The sequence below is a fragment of the Anolis sagrei genome, chromosome 5 (assembly GCF_037176765.1).
Source record: "Anolis sagrei isolate rAnoSag1 chromosome 5, rAnoSag1.mat, whole genome shotgun sequence".
Classification (NCBI taxonomy): Eukaryota; Metazoa; Chordata; class Lepidosauria; order Squamata; family Dactyloidae; genus Anolis; species Anolis sagrei.
The window spans coordinates 172,442,810-172,464,639 of record NC_090025.1 but is presented as its reverse complement, the minus strand read 5'-3'; the positions used below and the strand labels follow the sequence as shown (position 1 = coordinate 172,464,639).

Here is a 21,830-nt window from a genome sequence, read left to right as displayed (position 1 = left end):
GGGGAAATGGTTTTCCTCCTTCAACTTCATCCCCATAAAGGGGACAATCCTTCTCTCTCTCTCTACCCAGAAAGTTTCATACATCCACGGATTTGGGGGATTTAAAAAAGTTTTTAGGAACAACATTAAAAAACTGTAAGAGCTATCTCCTTGAATTTCTATTTTTAGTGATACAGCATAACCAGGCATCATTCTCCCAAGTCTCAGAATGATTAGGGAATTTTAACCAACATAAACTTAACAGTACTATTTCACTGGAAGACCCCAAGGGGCCATCCAGTCCAAACCCCTTCTGTCAGGCAGGAAAAGTACAGTCAAAGCACCACCAACAGATGTCCATCCAGCCTTTGAAAGAAGAAGGAGGAGGAGGAATATTAAATCCTAAGCTTTTTGCATAGGCACCCCCAAAGTTTCTTAATACTGTGTTGTATGTACAAATCTTATGAAATATTTCTGACATATGATACACGAATGACTTTTTGCACACTCCTAGTGACTATGGATCAGTTTGGTAGAAGGTAAATTCCAACAAAACTCACTGGTCAGCACACAATGAAATCTTTATTAGACTTGGGCGGTTTCGTTCGTTAATTTTGTAATTCGTTATTAATTCGTATTTAAATTAGCTTATGATCCAATATTGAGCCATGCAGGAATTGTGTGAGGAGTAATAAAGATTCGAAACAATTTTTTCAATTTATTTTGTAATTATTTTGTAATTATTTTCGCATGTCTGGTGCAAGTTTTATAGTTGTTGTTTGTTTTATCACACCAACAGTCAACAACAGAGGGAGAGGGAAGCTTCAGAAGTTCCTCCTGTTCCATTTGGAGGTTTTTTTAGCATATTGTGCAATCTCGTCCGCCATTAACGAATCAATTCGTAATTTTACGAAATTTCGTAAATTTTGAAATTTTTTAAAGGAAAATTTCGGAATTATTAAAAAAAACGAAACGCAAGGGCCCCCTAAAAACAAAACGAGTTTAGAACCAAATTTTTCCGTGGTTACCCAAGCCTAATCTTTATGTATAAAATGCATAATGTATAAAATGCATAAGAGGTCTCCTAATAGCAACAAAGCAAGGTAATTGACAGGATTCAAGAAAACATCTTTGTGCAAAATCTCATATTTTACTGCAATACATTGCAAACTTACCTGGGACTAAGTTATCACATTCTACTAACACCTCGCTGGCCTGGGTTTTCAGCGGTGGCACAATAATTGTCCGGGGATTGCCATTGCAATGTGTTTCCGGGACTCCCTTGGCATCATAGGTGTTTCCATTGTTATTTCCTCCACGGCGCTGCGCTGCATAGGGACTGTTGTTGCCAGAGGAATCAGAGTAAGGGGAGTCATGCACAGTTACACAGCTGATGACGTTTTTTCTTTGCTTAGACACCGGGCTGGAAAACAAAACCAATCCCTTCCCGTGTAAGGCTTCCGTACATGTCAGTGTGGAAATGTACATTTGGGCTCCTCTATCAGTGACAGTATGTGTGGTTGGCCATCCACATTTATGGGTTTAGCTTTTGCAGATTTGATTATGTATGCATGTCATTAATACCCTCCAGGAATCCTCCGGGACAATTCTATGGTCAACTTCTCCCCAAAAAAACCCCCCTCAAATTAAATTTTTGGTTCCAACCAAAGTAGTTCAACCAGATTTATATACAACCTCTGTGGATGCCTGACATAGATGCAGGCAAAACATCAGGAGAGATTGATTCTAGAACATGGCCATATAGCCTGAAAAACTTACAACAACCCAGATTTATATATTGTTCAATTAAATGGGTCTACTTTCAAAGCAACTAGCAATTGGATTTGGGTAACTGTGTGTATTCTTTAAAAAAACGATTACTCAATTATTTTGGCAAGAATTTAAGGGTGTGCCTTGCTATTTTATTTTAATTTGCTCAATACAAAAACGCATAGCAAATTGACTCTTCAAGTTTTCACTTGTATCAATTGTCTCCGTTAGGTGGCAGTCTTTCATTATATTACATCAGAAGGCACTCGGTTTCTTATTATAGGCAGTCCCCAAGTTACAAACATTAGACTTACAAACCCAAGTTACGAACAAGATAGGTTCTGTAGGTTTATTCTTAAGTTAAATTGAATGTATGTCAAAACAAGTGCATTTTTAAAGTGTAGCTCCAGCCAAAGCTAGCTAGATAGATGGATAGATAGATGTTTTGGATAACATCGGGAAAAGTTAACACTCTTGTGGTGTTTGTTTTGCTGTCTTTTCCCCTATACAGAAGATTTTGCCTCACATTCTGTCCTTATGATAACTGGATTTTGAAAAAAATTGTCTTGTTGTGGAAACAAGGATTGGTGATAAAACTTCCGTGGTTGGACCTTTTCTCCATCATAACTCTTCCAGGAATGAATTTCCTTTCCGAGGGGTTTATTTATCTCACTTCCTGCTGTGTCACTCTCGTTCCTAACTATTAGTTGTTTGTAAGTCGGATGTTTGAAACTTGGGGGCTCCCTGTACTCTGAAATGCATGGTATGCCTTTTATATTGAATTTCAATGTCTTTTATTACTCAAAAAACTATAGGATTATAATGGTAGTACTGCATCTCAAAAAAGACTATATAAAAATATATATTAGAAAAAATTCTTAAGAAAAATTGGTCTGTCACTTTGAAAATAGTTTTTAGATTGGATGAATTATATTTTATTGCATGATGACTTGTCATATTTTTAATGCTAAAATTAAATTGTGACTTTAATATAACATTAAATTTTGATATAACATTTTATCTGTGATATCATTACAATTTACAATGTAATGACATATACTTGTATGTTTTTTCCTCACTGCCTTGGTGAATATGGTCCACAAAAACAAATATTTAAATGAGTTTCATCAATGTTTTCTATACGTCTTCATTTTATTTCAAAGCCAGGAATTACTCCTATATGTCATAACATTTCTGCATGTTATTTATACATGCAGATGCAGCTGCATTAACCTTATCATTATGAAACCCACAAAATACATTTTCCACTTGTTGACACTGTAGCAAACCAAGGCCTAAGGGCCTTTTTGGATCCAATCTGGAGACTGGATACATTTTCCAGATACACTGTAAATTAATGCAGTATTGTATGACTCCTATATCTTTGGGACTGCAACTTGCAGTTTCATTTATTTGTGTCCAAAATGTTCTCTCTAGGGCTTTTTCTAGGACTTCCAGTATGATTCTAAGCCCAGGGCATGCTTCCATTGCACATTGACCATACAGTCATGACGGAGAGCCCAAAAATATTAAAGAGGTAGTTGCTTTACATATTTTCTAGATCCTCCAGTATGTTTCTATAGTATGTTTCTGGTGGAGGTTGAACACAGGGTCACACTAGAGAACCTAAAAATGCTAGATAGGTGTTTTCTCTAAGCAATTGCTAGGTCCTCCTGCACTCTTCTACAATGTGTTTCTCCTGGAAGTTATTTCTGTGTCTCCACGGAAAACCCTGGAATGTATCCCCTACAGCAGTGGTTCTCAATCCCAGATGTTTTGGCCTTCAATTCCCAGAAATCCTAACAGCTGGTAAACTGGCTGGGGTTTCTGGGAGTTGTAGGCCAAAACACCTGAGGACCCACAGGTTGAGAACCACTACCTTACAGATTTAGGAATCATACTGTAAATGTGGATTCTTTGTAGACCAAAAACATGTCAGTACATACTAATCCGTAACTATTACTGAATAAGCTTAAGTACCATCCAGTACTTTGTGTTATACACACTATCCAATCTCAATAACACAGCCTTCAAAATGGCAATTACTCAAAGGTTAACTAAATATGGATACTATGGTTGCCTTTATAAGTTATATAAAGGCTCTGGAGTTGTGAGGAGGAAATTTCAGCACTGTACTGTTGGCCAATTTTCTCCCCTGATCCTCCCATGACTGTACCTCTTGCCAACAGTATCTCTAGGTCCTCCAGAGTGCCTCTATGGTCAATTTCTTGCAGAGGATCAAAAGATTCCTAAGCTGCATCTACACCAGGAATGGGCAAAGTTTGGCCCTCCAGGTGTTTTGGACTTCAACTCTCACAATTCCTAACAGCCTCAGGTCCTTTCCTTTTCCCTCTCAGTTGCTTAAATGAGTCTGTTAGAAATTGTGGAAGTTGAAGTCCAAAACTCCTGGAGGGCCAAAGTTTGCACATGCCTGATCTACACTGTCAACTTAATGCAGTTTAATGTCACTTAGTGCTTTGGAATCATTGGATGTCTTTAGCCTTCTCTGCCAAAGAGTGCTGGTTCCTCATCAAACTACCAGGATGCCATAGCATTGAGCTATGGCAGTTAAAGTGATGCCAAACTGCATTGTTTCCAGAGTGTAAATGCACCCCTATAGAGGTTTTTTGAATGGTAAAATCCCTTTTGTAGAATTCATGGTCGCTTACCTGGTAGGTGCATGCTTCTGCTCTTCCTCCTCGTCCGTGTCACTACTGATGGTGATAACACTGACGGCAGGGCTGGGTGTGTCAGGAATGACAATCGTCTGTCGCTGCCGTTCCCGTGTGGTACTGGAAGCTCCATCGCCCCACCCGCAAGTGACAGAAGTGCTGCAGGCAGGGCTGTTATGCACCATGGCACAGCGAGGTGGGGTGTTCTCCTTCACGCGCTTCGACCGCTGCGGAGAGCTAATCGTCTGAGAAGAGGACACCTCAAAGTTGGACACATTTCTGAAAAGAGATAGGAAGATGCTAAATGCATATGAACCCACTACTGCAGTATCCTTTTTTTCATTATTAGTTTTCTGTATTCTTGGCCACTTATCTATGTGGGACTCAGAAGGAAGACCAGTTACTACCAAGCACACGATTTCAGCTTTATTGCCTTTAAGGAAGAAACTAAACTTTCAATCAGCTACAGTTGACTTCAATATTTATACTAGCAGAAATTCACTTCTGTAGAGATTGCATTGTAAACTACACTGAGCTTCAAGTTTGGATGCTGTTGTTGTGCACCTTCACATTGCTTCCAACTTACTGATACTCTAAAGTTTGTGACTTGTTCAAGTCACCCAGAGGGTTTCTGTGGCCAAGCAGGGATTCTAACTTTGGTCCCCACAGTCATGGTCCAAAGCACTAACCCAGGCATGGGCAGCACTAACCAGGCCTGGGTTAGTGTTTTGGACCATGAAGAATTGTGGGACCTGAAGTCCAAAACACCTGGAGGGCCGAAGTTTGCCCATATCTGCTTTAATCACTATGTCACACTGGCTCTCTAGTTTGGATGTTACAAATGGCTTATGCATTTATTTATTTCTATACCACTGAATCATGACAGTTAAAATGGTATCAAACTGCATTAATTCTACAGTGTAGATGCACCCTAAGAAGGTCTCTTCTGTGTTTTCATCAGATGAACCTCATCAAAAGGACCAAGGGAAAGCCTTCCCCTGAGGATCTTAAGGTTCTGGCAAGCTTGTAAAAGGAGTCTTTCAAATAGTCTGGGTGTAATAAGTATCGTGAATAATATCCTTTGTAGGTAATGATCAGCCCTTCGAATTGTGCATGGAAACAAACCAGGAGCCAGAGGAGTTGTTTCAACGAAGGAGTTAGATGCTCTTTGTCAGCATTCTAGCAGCAGAGTTTCAGACTTGCTGAAGTTTCTGAACCATTTCCAAAAGCAGCTTCACATAGAGTGTGTTACAATAAGCTACTTCTCTAGCATGGTGAGGTTCAGGGGAGTGTTTTTCTTCTTCTAGTAATAGCTTCACCACAACCTCTTCAAAGCATGATGGAAAGCTTTCTTGTTGCCATGAGGCATTCATCACTTCCTAGTAAATTATGGTACTTTGCCGCTGAATTAAAATAATATTGTTGGAAAATTCCAGTCCAAATGCACACAGAAAGAGGAGAAACAGGTAGTTATTTGGCCAGCTGTTCCAAACAATTTACTTGTTTGTTCAAATCTCAATAGTTGCCCATCTGTTGGGGTTTAGGGGGGTCATAATGACTCCTTTAGTGAGTCTTCACTCCCCACCACACACCCTCCCACTCAAATGTTTGCTTTTTCTTTTGCCTCTTAAGAAGATATTGAGATAATATTGCCACATTTTAGATCCTCTGGCCTGATAGGGTATTGATATGTTGATGACTGCCATAACCTCTCTCCAACTTGGACAACTGGGACTGTGAAATGCCCTTTTAATTTGCCTTATGCTCTTGAAGCGTTATTACTCTGGGACACTACAGAAAGTGAAAACAGCACACATTAACTTAAAACAGAGTGAAATATATGGCTGCTCTGCATCACCTGCTGCTATCATGATTTGATCCCATGAAAGCTAGAGGTGGGTCTGAATCATTACAGAGATCAGAGAAGCACCATATTTTCAGTACCTTTGACATTTGAGGGTTGAAAGGGATCTGATGCCCCTTCCACACAGCTGTATAAAATCCACATTGAACCGCATTAAATGGCAGTCTGGACTCAGATAATCCAGTTCAAAGTAAATATTGTGGGATATCTGCCTTGATATTCTGGGTTATATGGTTGTATGGAAGGGCTCTGGGAAGCAACTAAACTCTTCCCAAAGAACTTCTCACATATTCCCAGAAACCAGTCTGCCTCACACTTGAGATCTTTGAATCTTTCCAGGATGCGATAAAGCATGAAAACAGAAGAGCAAAACAAACGCAAGTAAAGTTTTGGCTCCAGCAAAAGCATTCTTTAACTGGGCTTTGTCTCAATCTTCAGTTTGGTCTAAAAGCTAACAAAGGACTAGCTGGGATGTATCAAAGGGAGGGAATTATGGACAACTCACACTGCACCGAGTCCTTTGCATAACAAATGGCTGCACAGTAGCAGTCATGATGCCTGCTGAATACCAATGAGAGATATGGAATATTCTTCACTCGAAAGAAGCACACCAGACATGTGTATGTAATAACGCCAACCAGAAGCCGATCCAAAGGAACCATATGTCCTAAAAGTGCCTGGTCCAATGTGCTATGATTATCCATTTCCTCTTTTATTAGCTGGCCAGGACTTCTGCACTACTTTTTCACATAGGCAAAATATTCTTGGAATTTCAACAAAGTAAAGGAAATAAGGACAGCCTAAGGATTTAAACTAGAGTGGGAGTGGTTGTAAATTCACTCTAAGATTTCCACAGGGGTACGTGATATGTTAATGATGGCATAGTTCTCCAATAAACACTCTGCCCCCCTCCCCCCCAATAATGAAATTATCCTTAAATCCCTAAATTTCTAGCATTCCAGAGAGGTAGATATTGAAAACCATTGATTCCAAAAACTCTTAAATTTTCTGCATTTTAATTTCCTTTGTAATTGTGCCTGCTCCACTGTGCTTTTGATTAGATGGTTCCCCAGAAAATTTTGGCCCTAAGCCATGACCCAAAATCTAGCCCTTGCACCTTACTACTGTTCCCTAACCAGTGATATAGTGCTCTATTCCATATTGCCCTCTATTCCTAATTTTGTCACCTGGCTTTTGCACTTTATCTGGAAGCCCTGTCCTCATAACTGATTTGACCAGCCTGCACGCCCGAGCCCAGAGATTGTTTACTATTTCAGGCCATTCTTTGCTTGCTCAATGGTTGCTTTTATACTGTGTTATGTTGTCTGTTTTATATTGTTTTATGATGTTGTTTTATGAATTTTGGTGTGTTATATTTTAACTATGTTGTTTCCATGTGAACTGCCCTCAGTCTCTTTTTGGAGATGGAGGCAGGATACAAAAATAAAGTAGTAGTTGTTGTTGTTATTGTTATTATTATTTCTTCTTTGGATGCCTAACATTTCTTTTCAAATGCTCAGCTTACAGTTTATGTTACTTAAGTGCTATAAATCTGATGACTGAAGGAAAATGTCATATTTGTTGGGTAATTGTACCCACCTTCCCTCAGCAGTTGCACTTTTGGTTCTTTGAACTCATTCAAAGCAGGTCAGATATACATACTTCTCCATTTTACAAGCTAGATATCCATTCCCTACTATTAATGGGAATTTAGTGCTCATTAAAAGCCAGGTTTTGACAGAGAGGTCATTTAAATTTTGCTGACAAAAGTAAGGCAGTGTAGTAATGCAAATGTTTCAAACATCTGTCGAGACAATGCACTTCAAAACCTACCAGGGAGGGGGTTCATATACATCCAGAAACTAACGAAATAGCCTCTACTGTGTCATAGGCCAGAGCCTGGCTTGTGCTTAGCAATGCAGATTGCCAGAAAAAGGATTTGGTTGATTATCTAATGATCTCTCTTTTTATAACTTCACCAGTGTGGTGAGTAGAAACACCCATATTTTTTAATAAAAGTAATCTATTCTTGGATCAATGACTGCCTGTTGGAAGCATCACTTAATTTGCAAATTTAAGTCAACATTTTCATAATCTGCTTTTCCATGCAGTCTTCAAAGCAGAATATGATAAACATTGCAGAAGAAAAATATACAATTTATTTAATGATATGGTACATGCCACTGTAGAATAAGATACAGGCTCTGTTTGTGCATATTAATTATGTTTTAATGCAGAGGTGGGAGACCTCCAGCCTGCTAGGCCTCTATGTCTGCCTCCGGTCTTCCCCTTCTTCTTGGCTATTCCTGACAAATTAGCTGAACACCTCAAAAGTTGTAAAGGAAATTCACGGGAAATGGAATGATTTCATGGGTGTCTGTTAGACAACAAGTTGTTTACCTTAAGGTCAGTTCAGGCAACACTGCATTACAGTGAGAAGCTAAGCCTGAATTTTCTTGTTCCTGGTTCATGTCAAGCTTTGATTTTGGATGTAATATATCCTGGAAGTTCTCTATGTTCCTGTACATGTACTCCTGTTCAAGTTTTACTATTTATACCTTCTGGAGTGTGTACTTATGCTGTGGCTGTGACAACTGGCTGTTCCTGGACTTTATCACCTCTGGAACATTATGACACATTTGGATTATTGTCTGATCATCACCTGTTGCAAAACCTTTTTGTGATTATATGTTTTACTTTTTTATTCCTGATTTTTATATGCTTTTTATGTGTTTTTACAATAAATGGTTTGCTTATATATTCCTGGACTCTGCTGTGGTGTGGTGTCACTGGTGTTTCCAGGCCTGGAGTGCAACAGATAAACTATGGTTGATACAAGTTTGGACATCACGACAAATTCAGCTTCAAAAGTCTTATTCACAAGGGGTATATTCCTTGCAAGGACGAGTATAGAAGCCCAAGGCTAATTGTCCACATAACATTAGGCCAGATACAATTAAGAGCATTAAAGATCAAACTAATCACTCAATTTAAAAAATTGAACCAAGGGGACATCTACACTACAGAATTATTTCAGTTTGACAACACTTTAGTTACCATAGCTCGATGCTATGGAAACATGAGAGTTGTAGTTTGGCAAGGCTTCAGCACTCTTTAGCAGAGAAGTCTAAAAACCTTACAAAACTAAAATCTCAAGATTCCATAGAATGGAGTTATGGCACTTAAAGTGGTGTCAAGCTGCATTAATTCTACAATATAGCTGCACGGTATAGTCTTCCTTCATTTCTAGTTCTCTAGTTTCAAGCATAACAAAAACCAAGAATTAGAGCGTTTGAGCAGACTATACTTTGAGATTTGCGTATCTTTGCAAGGCAACGGCAGCTTCCAAGTGACATTAATTTGCAATAACCCAGCATAATCCGTTCATGCTTCTGCCGTGTCTGAATGATATGATCATCATCTCAAACATAAGGCAAAAGCTATCCTCTGCCATCACATTATCTGTATTTAACTTGATCTGCTATGTACACATATTCAGCGAAGCAGAAACAATAGGCCTTTTAAGCAGCTCAGTAGCCCAAATTTTGCCAAGACATCACTTTAGTGGATTTAAACAAGTCCAAATCTTCTGCTGGAGAAGCTTTCAAACCTTCTCTTGGGAAACAGACCGGAACCTTTTACAATGCGTAAGGAGTACAGTCATATCTTAATAGTCAAGAGAAATTGTGGGCCAAAGAACAAAAAATATATACTGATACATGATTCAAACTCTGCCTGTCACCGAAGTGTTGTAGCAGTGGGATCCAAAATTTAAACAGGAACAAAGGGAGTTCTCCAAAAATATATATGTTGCTGTGTGAATTGCAGCTGTCCAGTGTCTGAACTATCCATGTCTTCTTTTAGGTAATCTTTCCCAATTTGCCGCATTTTAAGCCTGCTCAGTCCTTGTGTTGCATTGGGGGGACTATTGATGCCAGATTCTTCCCTCTAAAGTTATTTTTTACTTATTTCTGAAACCTCTGGGGTTCCTTTAAGCATGCTGAAAAGTCTCTCTTGTTTCCCAGGGCTGATTTGGCAGACAGAATAATCATAATTCAGAAGCAAGGTAGCTGTGATGTGCGAATCACTCAAAACAAGACATCAAATTAACAGGAGAAACTGTGGCTGCGGGAGCTCATTCCCTGATGGCAGCAACTTTAGAAATGACATAGACTTGCACCAAATCTAGCATGACTGCTTCCTGATTATCCCTCGCTGTGTATTTTTTTACTTGGACTTTTCTACAACAGATTAAATGCTTTGCTTGCAGAAAGGCCTGGGTTTTATCCTTGGCATCACCAGGCAGAGTTTGGACAACATTTGTGGAAATTTCATTCATCCCCCGCCCCCAATTTATGATTCATATTTATTACTTTAATTTTCAAACACGACTGGTAAACAAGTATCCGTTAATCACCACTTTCTGTTAATTTAATTTATTCCTTTGTGAGTGATTTGAGGAGCTATTTTTAGTAACTTTTGGGGTATTTTTAAGTCCTCCAAATGGATTTTTACATTTCAAACAAACACATCTGCAATGCATTAATAACTATTCACATAACTAATTAATTTTATGGCTTTTCACCAAGTAAATTATCTTTAATGATTCACCCTTAATATGCCTTGCTGGGAAAGGTGGTTTTCTGAAATCCTGGATAAAGGCTGCTTATCGGAGGTGACAATACTGAGCTCTTAGTTCAATGGACTTATTTGGTGTAAGGCATTTTCCCATATTCCTATGACTCATCTTGAAAGCTGTTGCACACATTACGTAGGAAAACACAGGTCTGCCAATGAGTCAGTCATGGCTCCTTGATAAAATTGCTATATTCACACTTTGCATTCTGCATCTAAAAATATAATGTGTAAAGAAGACTTCTTCACCCATTATAATTTTAGACAAGCACTTAGAAGTTGAAGTGTGAATGCAACTTTGGACTGACTCATCTGGAAACATCTTTAACAAAGCCTAGGACAGAGAAACTTCTTTTTACAAAGTTTTTAATGCTTGCATGGCCCCCCTTTTTCCTCCTCATCCTCTGTCTAGCTTGAAATATTTTAACAATTTTTTTCCATGTCACGGGTGAGAGAATTGGCTGTCTGCAAGGATGTTGCCCAGGGGATGCCCACATGTTTTGATGTTTTACCATCCTTGTGGAAGGCTTCTCTCATGTCCCCGCATGGGGAACTGGAGCTGACAGAGGGAGCTCATCCACGCTCTCCTCAGATTCGAACCTCTGACTTGTCGGTCGTCACTCCTGCTGGAACAAGGGTTTAACCGATTGCACTGTTAAAAAAGGGGCTCTTTATTTTAACAATATGAGGAGGAGGAGGAACAAGATGCAATGATTATTTGAAATGGTCATGGACTATGATGCTGGATAACATCATTTTAAAAAGTATTTTAAAGTTTGGTATGCTGGTTTTCAATTATTGTTTTAATATATTTGTGTATACATACACACACACACACGGCATTGAATTGTTGCCTATATATGTAAGCTGCCTTGAGTCCCCTATGGGGTTGAGAAAGGTGGCGTATAAAAAGGGTAAATAAATAAGGTTGGAGCAATATGGACTTTTGGAGCCAAGTTGCAGCAATGTGCTTGCATTAACAGTGCAATAAAGCCTGAGCTATAAAATAATGATATTCTATTCTAATCGCAATCAAGTACAGAATAGTGGTTTGAGTGTTGAACCGGGAGACCATGAAAACCTCCTGGGTGATCTGCAACACATCGCACTCTCTCAGCCTTAAGACAAAGGTAATGGCAAACTCCTCGGAACAAATTTTGCCAAGGAAATTCAATGTTAGGTTTGCTTTAGGGTGAACATGAGTCTAAGGTCAGCTAAAAACAGAAGATGATCATAGAGTTGCAGCAGAAGACCTAGAGATTCCTAACAAGGTTTCCTCTCAAGTTAAAAAAGTGAGTTTTTTAAATATATATATATATATTTATTATTTATTAACCCTATTTATACCCCACCTTTCTGTACCCCAAGGGGGTGTCAGACTGTAGGATCTAAATAGCAATAGTAAATAACCACTCACAAACAGGCTTGCTTTGAAATGGATATACCGCTTATATCTCCGCAGCAAAGACAGACACTTCTGACTTTTCCCCACCACCACTTCCTTTTATACACCTTTCCTGCCCATCTCCCCCTCTTCTCAGTTTCCTTATTAGAACTTGTTGCTTCACAAGTTCCATAACATGGTTTCCAACACCCTCTGCTGTCTTCAGAATGTCAAAGAGAAACTTGATTCAGTCAGGATGTCACGGAGGGAATTTGTGATGTCTTCATGCCATCAGAAATTGACTCCTGACAGGAGACTCAAGGCGGCTTACATAAATTTCAGGTTTTCCTACTTTTGTGGGAATTCTGAGTCCTTAACCAACAGATGTGATGGGCTGACTGTAGCTGCAATTCTATATCCTGGGATGTCCCACCTCTGCTTGTAGTAAAAGGAAACCAAAGAATTCAGTGGAGTCATTCGCATCCTTTACTGAAAAGGAACTGTGGACAATGACAGATACCTTTCTTGCCTCTTTCATATCCCTTACCGCAAAGGGCACTGTGGAGAATTACAGATACCTGTATTGCCTCCTTCCTCCCCTGCCTTCAGTGCATACCTTGCTGAGGACTGGTGCTGTTTGCTCTTCCTCGAAGAGGTGGTGCTGGTAGGCTGTTGCCTCATAACGTGAGCTACACCGACATTTAAGGGCTGAGCTGCCGGAAGGGTGACGTGACTTGCTAAAAGTGCAGGCTGTTGCATGATGGGATTATAATGGCTGCCATGAGCATGTGTATTTCTGGAAAAAGAGAAAAAAAGGAAAGGCTGTGTTTATATTTATATACAGATATACACCAATGACAAACAATGCCCTGTGCCTAGAAGATGGTATGTGTACATTTTAGCTGAACCTTGTTTTGTATTTTTGTTAAGTCACTTGGTTTGTCCACAGAAAGAAAGGCAGGATATAAACAAACAAACATTATTGGCTTTATAGTTGAGAGTTTCTTCCTTCCATCCCCCCAACTCCCCCCAGTGTTTTCCTTCAGTGAGTTAGAAGGTGCTTGGAGACAGACGTAAGAATTACATACTGGAAAAATGACTTGTACTGAAGCAGGCTTCTCAGGGAGGTCAGAAGCAATAGCAAGATGTTGTTGGCACTCAAAGCCTTGCACCGTGGTTCTCAATCTCTGGTTTGCCAGATGTTTCAGATATCAACTTTGAGCATCCATAACAACTGGTTCATGGAAACAGACACTTATGAGAGTTGGAGCATTGCCTTTCAATGTTGTGGTGGATAAAGGTGTATTTATAAATGATGTCCGTAGTTTATGGCAAACGGGTACTGTGCAATTAGTGCCACATATGCAACTGTTGGCTTTCTGTATGTCAGGTTAGGACACCAAACATATATTTATACATTCATCACAGGCCCATGCAGTGCTGTAAATAGTTTTATGATACTAATCAGTTTGGTATTCATTTGCTTGAATTATGTCAGCTCACTTAAGTGCTTCTGAGCTGTTGTTCTCTAGCTGGAAGTGACATTAAAATTTTTCCCCCCACAATTACTTATAATTGCATTGTATTAAATGGGCAGTCAGTGGTCAGTACACCCCAAAGATGCCTCTTTTTCTGTTATTGAGAACTGTCAACAAAGCCACAAAGTAAAACAAGGTGCATGGGGAGTCAGAATTGCAGTCCTGGAACTGTGTATGCCCCCTCTATGCTTTGGTTTAAGGTGGAAAAGCACAAGTTTTTATTAAATGCTGCTGTTGTGCCATCAAATGTAACACCAGTGATGAGATGTGTGGTTCCTGGCAGATTTGAGTGGGAAGCTGGCCCCTAAACCATTTATTATTTCTCAGCCCACACTATATTATTATTCTATTAATATCTTTCCCCATAGATATTCTGCTAATATCTTTCCTATAATGCCTCCAACAACTTTAATTAAAAGTTTAATTGCCAAATTAATGCGGGTTCTTAATGATAAGCCAGTTGAAGACTTTCTGACAGTTTGGAAACCATTTATGGACAGTTTGAGCAATAAAAGTAATCTAACAATGTAGCAATCTGTGGTTATGGTTATTAGTAATCAGTTGGATTAGTTGGATCTGTAATTGTAGAATATTTTTCTCTTCTTTCTGTAAAAAAATCATTATAGTAAGGACAGGGGCAGAGTTTTAGCTATATTTTCTTTTTTCCCATCTGTCTCTTCTATACTTTTTTGTTGATCGCCACTGGGGCATTTGTAGTGAACAGCCAATTAGATACTCCATGAGTATCCTTTCTTAATTGCTCAAGCATCCAGTTTCTGTTCCCACAAGGAAACAGACTTCTGCTCATTTTTGAAATCTTGGTTATATCTTAAGAGAAAGAAAAATAAAGAGAACAGCTTTCTTTAATGTTTCTTTTACAATCCTTTTTGTAGGATTCTTCCCATTGAGTTCTTTCATAGCACTGTTATGGCAACATAAATGAGACATGTCACTTCAATGCTGGCATAATCTATGTTAGTTAGAACTGGGTGGCTTTTTGTTTGCAAATCCTGCCCAGGCAAGTTGATGGCACAACAGCATTTTGCCAAGAATTCCCACAAGTGAGGTCTGAACAACTGTAGGATACACAGTGAAGTCTCTCTATCAACTGGGTTGTGGTTCCTGGACCCTCTTACTTGACAAAGTAGTTCCTTCACATAAGCCGATCTATATATGCTGAGCTAGTGGTGCAGCTTACTACCCAGATGAAGAATAATTCCAAATTCCAGATACTCAAGGTAAACACATACAAAACAGAACCCAAGAGCTATGTAATCAAATCACAGAGACATGGTAGAACGAGGAGGTTGTTCCCAAAGCTTGTCCTGGGACACTGAGGTTTTCTCACCAAGTTGGTATCTCAGAGACCAGATAACTTTCATATTTACCTCCAATCTGCCAGGGGCTGGGTTCCTGCCATGGTTTCTGGGATGACAGCCGCATGCTGGACCGAGGTGTGGGCAGCTACCCCAGTCAGTTGCTGCCAAGCTGGCGGGAGCAGGATTTGCTGAGCACCGCTAGGCCAAGCTTGCTGTGGATCAGAACGGAAAACAATTTGTTTTCAGTGTAACAATCATGGAAATCCTCTGCCAACTTGTAACAGGCCTGGCTTCTTTAGAAACAGTGCAGGGTTAACGGAAAGATCCAAAGTAATTAATACAAAGACATGGCGATGGCTCATTCAGTTATGGGCAAAGGAATAAAGAGCAAAGTGCTATAAACTAGAGACAAAAGCAACCAGGTTGAAAGTTATCCTAAGCATAAGCCAAGAACATTTCAAAGACAGCTGTTAAGACCAGAATGTTTGTATGAAAAGCCTAATTAAGGTCTCTTTCACACAACAAAATTGGAGCACTTTGATACCACTTGTACCCTACCGATTCACTTCCGACATGATGAATAAATAACCACTTTCACTGCCATGGCTCCATCCTCAGAAATCCTAGAATTTTTAGTTCTGTAGCGTACTTAGATTTCTCTTCCACAGATCTACTGTCCCATTAAATTACAGACCCATGCTTATAATAGTATGTGTATGTGTGCATTTTCCTTTGTTGGGTGTTTTAAAAAAATGAATGGAATGGAATGATGCTTAATTTATCACACTCAATGGTATCCCAAGACCTGCTTCATGTAACCTTACTGCCATCACTAGCCCTCAAATTTCAGGCCTGCAATCTCAAGGCCTGGACTGACACAAACTGCCACTATTTATACTAAAAATTTATACTAAAAGTGTAAAGAGATTTAGCCCCCAAGTCCTACTGGGTTTGACATGAGCTAAGTCCTAAGTAAACATGCATGAGAACAAGCTGCAAGTTTCATGGGACTCCATGGGACTTGTCCCTAAACAAACATGAATAAGATTCAACTCTTAAGCCTGAGCCTTGTAGATAAGAAGTGAAGTTACTCATGAACTATCAGTCAATTGAGAGAAAAAATAGTGGGACTTTGTGAAATAGTATACAGCCTATGTCATCAGTGGGGATATCTAAATACATGACCACATTAGATCTCATCAGACCTGTGGGCATATCTTTAATCCTCTTCTCTTGGTTATTTTCTATACCGACACTAGGCAGTGCCAAAGCTTTTGTGTCCATATTCTGCAAGCTGAGCAGTCGCACCACTGTGCTAGCGTCATGCAACACATGCTGTCACCTAAGACATGTGCAAGTGTCATCTTGCGCAAATAACTCAATTTTGGAGTCATATACTATTTTACAAGTAGGTCACATTCGGATTCCCCCTGCGTGACACGACAGGGCAACTTAATCTCTTCCAAGTACAGATTTAAGAAATGCATGTGTTAAAATATTTTCTTGCTCCTGCAATCCAAGGGTGGCAGATTAATACCTGGGGCTATGAGGACTCTGCACTGGAAAATGACTAAGTTCAATATGGAAGAACCTCTCATTTTGTAATCATTCCAGCATAATCTGTTTCTTCCATCCAAAGAAGAACAGACTATTTGTGCTAGAATTTAGGCATACAATAGTAACTGGTAAGACCAGGACTCTTAGTGACAAGTCATGATATTACTATACCACGTCACTTTGTGGAGTAAGAGGGTGGGATGACTTTTTTTTCCAAAACCTAACAACTGATACAATAATTACTTTTATGTACTATGATTTTTCATACTCTATTGGAGCTATTCAAGGCAGATTTAGGAACATCTAAGTGTATTATTTTAAAAAATGAGGAAGAGTAACAAACTATGTTCTAACAGCAAAAAATAATAAATCTTTTAAAAATTAACATTTGAAATTGGGAATAATTTAGGGCATCACTGGGGCACTGGTCCTGGTGAAAGTACATGGTAGGACAACTGATGCTTTCTGTCTTCAAATAACCTATGAACCCCCTGATCCTATATTTCAAACATCGGTAAAGTACATCTGTTTTTCTAGCTCTTGACCCAACAAGGCTCATTGGACAGTATTTACTGTCACCCCCCCCCCCCCCCAGCAACAATAACAATAAAAAAGAAAGAAGCAAAAGGAAAAGGACAATGGTCCCTTCACATTGACTAACTTTTAAAAAGCAAGATTTTAAAATTAGAACAGCACTTCTAGACACTTTTGTTTTAGGAATGTTTAGGTGTCAGTTTTGGCACTCCATGCACCCTCAAAGGTCCTATTTATTTATTTATTTATTTACTGCGCTTATATACCGCAATTCTCAGCCCTAGGGCGACTCATTGCGGTGTACAACATGAAAAAACAGGTGCAAATTACAAACCATAGTGCAAAATAATCAAAATAATCCTAGGGAGGGAACCTGCTGTGGTTGCCCTTCCTTCGGTGAGACTTTTAGAGGATCTTATAGACTGATTCCGTCAGCTTTCTCTAAGGTCAGCAGGACTTGCTTGTGGATGAAGCTGTACAGTCTCCATGAATGCTTACACAAATTTACTAAGGGAGTGTTTTACTTTATTCCATATTCCCAAACTCCATATTTTGTTTTTCTTCCTCGCCTTCTGTCTCAGAAACAGTGCTGGCCTCAGGCATTTTTGTGGTCTGAAGCACAGCAATGCATAACATCTCTCCATATATCCCTAGCACAGCTAAGCCGCCTTGAGTCACTTCGGGGTTCGAGAAAGACGGGATAGAAATATCATAAATAAATAAATGTACCTAACTCCCTACAGGGTACTTTGAAAAAAACAATAATACTGCTCTATTGCCTACTTAGATGCAAAAATATAGCAATAACCAACTAAACAAACAAGGACTTGGTGTCTTTTGATTACATACACGATCTGCTACTTTAGTTTAACCAATGGTAGGAATGGCTTTGCTGAAAACTAGCTGAGCTGGATTTTCACTTTTATTTCAAAACCCAAGCTTTGGGAATAAACACATACACACTTTTGCACACACAAACACATACAGACATAAACATATACACATTGAGAAAACATACTCTCAAGTTCATCTATGCAAAAGCTTTTTACTCTCCATAAAAAGTTCAAACCAAGCAGTACATTTTAAAGAAGCTATTGCTATGTTTGCAAAAAGCAGAACTAGAGCTTCTTCACACTTGTCCATGTAGACAAGCAAACTGATATACTTGTCTCATGTGAGTGAAAACACACTCTGAAGGTTGGCTATGAAGGATAAGGTTTTACCACCTGCTGTAAGAGTTGCACGTAGCAGATTTCATCCAACTTTCATATCACATTTCCTGCAATCAACATCTCTGAAGATGATATACCAACTTCAACCCATCAGCCTCCACTGAATATAAATATTTCACTGCATCATGAAACTAAAACAGGGTGGCTATTTTCTTCTCTTCTGCCAGAGGAAGTTTGTGTTTAAAAGTTGCATAGAATAACCCCATGCTCCCCAAAAGAGAAATCAACAGATACAACTTCTCTCTTCACAGCATTCTTCTAATGGGAAAATCTATCTCTCTGATTTAGTCCGTTAAAGTATATGTCATAATAAATATGTCACATCTTCAGGATCCCATAATACTCCTAGTTAATTTTAATCATCATTCAAAATGTTTATTATTATTATTATTATTATTATTATTATTATTATTAGATACACAACAAGATGAGTACACAACAAACAAGATCACTCTGCTGGCTTTTGTATTTGATTACACATCGGACACTTCCTAAGTGTCCAGGCCTGTGTGACGTATTGGCAAATAATGCATGCAGATCCAAGTAGGATGGCTTTTTGCAGCTGACAGATGGTAATTTTGTCAGCGCCAAGGTCTTTAGGCACTGCACCCAGTGTGCCGATCACCACTGTGACCACCTTTACTGGCTTGTTGTTGTTGTTGTTGTTTGGTTGGCTGCATGCTGCAATTCGCTTCTGGTGTGACAGAATCAGCTGTCTACAAATACATTGCTCAAGAGATAGCTGGATGTGTTGCAATCCTGCACGGAAGCTTTCCTCGTGTCTCTTCTCTCATGGGAGGCAAAAACCCAGAACCTCAAGTCATGGCTGACACCAAATGAAAGACTTCCCCCTGGGCACAAAGAAGACTGGGCAACTTGGAAGGTGCTGAACAGACTGCACTCTGGCATCACAAGATGAAGAGCCAACCTTAAGAAATGGGGCCACAAAGTAGAGTCCATGGCATGCATGCGAGTGTGGAGGAGAGCAAACCACAGACCACCTATTACAATGCAACCTGAGCCCTGCCTCATGTACAATGGAGGACCTCCTTATAGCAACACCAGAGTCACTCCAAGTGGCCAGCTACTGGTCAAAGGATATTTAGTATAATACCAAGTTTTAAACTTTGTGTTTTTTAAATACAATTCGCTTTTGATACGATAAATATAAATATTATTATTTACAGCTACAGGGAAGTAGCTCTTCACAAAAATGTCTCGAATGCAGGATGTTAGTTCTTATGGTCTTACAGACCATTAAAAAACAACAACTCTAGAGTTGCTCATCCTTCATCTTTTTAAAAAACCATCGTTTAAGTGATATAATTGTGACAGGAGCTGTCTCCATGACTGCTTCAACTTAGAAGCATTTGGTTTAGCCCTGTGTTTTTAGTCTGTCTGCTGAAATTGCCAACTGTACTAGTGCCAGCTGTGAGGTCTGTAATATGTTTTTGGGTCTTAGTTTTGAAACTGCACATGATTACGTATTCTCATGGCCTGGCTCTTTGATTCATCTCACATTGTACTCCTCCTCTACAGATATTTTACATATTTATGTTTGCAAATCTACCTTTCTTTCTCAGCGCTTGGGAAGAAAGAAAAAACTCTTCTCCTCTCCTTTCTTGTGGAAGCTTCCACTTTTAATTTCTAAACAAGGATAGTTTTTTCTTCCTTCTAACCACCCCAAAACTGCATCATTTGGGAAAAGATGGCAGGCTTTCAGAGAGGTGGACTTTATTCATGCCAAAGAGGCGATTCCTCAACAAAGCCTCTCGATGGGAATAGGAGGGAGCACTTAGCTAATGAAAAGAAGATCACGCAAGCTTCAAGTTCTGTTCCACGCTGTCTTTCCGAGATAAGCTGGGCTGGCAGCTGGCAAAAGGAAAGCCACTGAACTCGCACGCACTGGAATGTTATCCAGCAAAAGCAAAGTTTTGGCAGGATTTGGGAGTCTGCTGATGCCTGAGAACATTGGAATGCTCTGGCACATGCAGACTGCATTCACACTTAGCCACTGCAGGCTGAAATACAAGGTGGATCAATTAACGGGAGGATTGAAATTCCTAAGAAAGCAGAGGCATACTTTATTTATTTGTTTATTTACGGAATTTATACCCCATTAGGGTATAACTGAATGCCTCAAGAAAGATAAACCATATTTATTTATTTATTTATTTATTTCGAGGTTTTATATACCGACCCTCTCACCTTCAAAGAGGGATTCGGACCGGTTCACAACATGTGTTAACATACAAAAAATATACAATAACAACACAATGCCACTTCATTACACGATTAAAATATCAGCACCATACACATTAAAATATTAACATCCTAGTTAAAAGAGCCAAATCGTCCAACACCATCACAATCACATTCATCATCCTCCTTTCATGTGGGCAAAGAATTAAATCAGTTGTCAAATGCCGCGTTCCACAACCAGGTCTTTGTTAGTTTCCTGAACGTCATGAGGGAGGGGGCAGTTCTAATCTCTAATGGCAGGGAGTTCCAAAGTCGAGGGGCCACCATCGAGAAGGCCCTGTCCCTCGTCCCCACCAGCCGTGCTTGTGCAGGCGGAGGGACCGAGAGCAGGGCCCCTCCAGACGATCTTAGTGGTCTTGATGGTTCGTAGGGGAGAATTCGTTCGGAGAGGTAAACAGGGCCGGAGTCGTTTAGGGCTTTATAGGTTAACACCAGCACTTTGAATTGTGCTCGGAAGCTAATCGGCAGCCAGTGGAGTTCGAGTAACAGCGGAGTGGTGTGCTCCCTGTATCCCGCACCCGTTAGTAATCTGGCTGCCGCGCGTTGTACTTGCTGCAGCTTCCGGGCAGTCTTCAGAGGCAACCCCACGTAGAGAGCGTTGCAGTAATCTAAGCGGGATGTAACCAAAGCGTGTACTACCGTGGCCAAGTCAGCCCTCCCAAGGTACGGACGCAGCTGGCGCACAAGTTTTAATTGTGCGAATGCTCCCCTGACCACCGCTGAAACCTGGGGTTCCAGGCTCAGTGATGAATCCAGGAGAACTCCCAGACTGCGTACCTGTGCTTTTAGGGGGAGTGTGACCCCGTCCAACACAGGCTGTAACCCCGTACCCTGTTCGGTCTTACGACTGACCAGGAGTACCTCTGTCTTGTCTGGATTTAGTTTCAATCTGTTGTCCCTCATCCAGTCCGTGACAGCGGCCAAGCACCGGTTCATGACCTGAACAGCCTCCTTAGTGGCAGGTGGAAATGAGTGATAGAGTTGGACATCATCTGCGTACAGATGACATCGCACCCCAAAACTCCGGATGATCTCTCCCAACGGCTTCATGTATATGTTAAACAACATAGGGGACAGTATTGAG

At 39.9% G+C, this 21,830-nt stretch overlaps 1 protein-coding gene across 3 annotated transcripts in view; it reads right to left on the bottom strand.

Annotated features, from left to right (window-relative positions):
- Nucleotides 1-21,830, bottom strand: part of HIPK2 (homeodomain interacting protein kinase 2) — a 212,986-nt gene that overhangs the window by 16,310 nt on the left and 174,846 nt on the right. For 2 of the 3 annotated variants that reach the window (XM_060776860.2, XM_060776862.2), the window contains exons 10-13: nucleotides 15,231-15,373; nucleotides 12,921-13,100; nucleotides 4,419-4,700; nucleotides 1,155-1,402 (exon numbers count right to left, since the gene is read on the bottom strand). In XM_060776860.2, the coding sequence (XP_060632843.2) occupies nucleotides 1,155-1,402; nucleotides 4,419-4,700; nucleotides 12,921-13,100; nucleotides 15,231-15,373 (853 nt within the window). The remainder of the gene's footprint in view (nucleotides 1-1,154; nucleotides 1,403-4,418; nucleotides 4,701-12,920; nucleotides 13,101-15,230; nucleotides 15,374-21,830) is intronic. The other variant, XM_060776861.2, reaches the window with a different exon arrangement.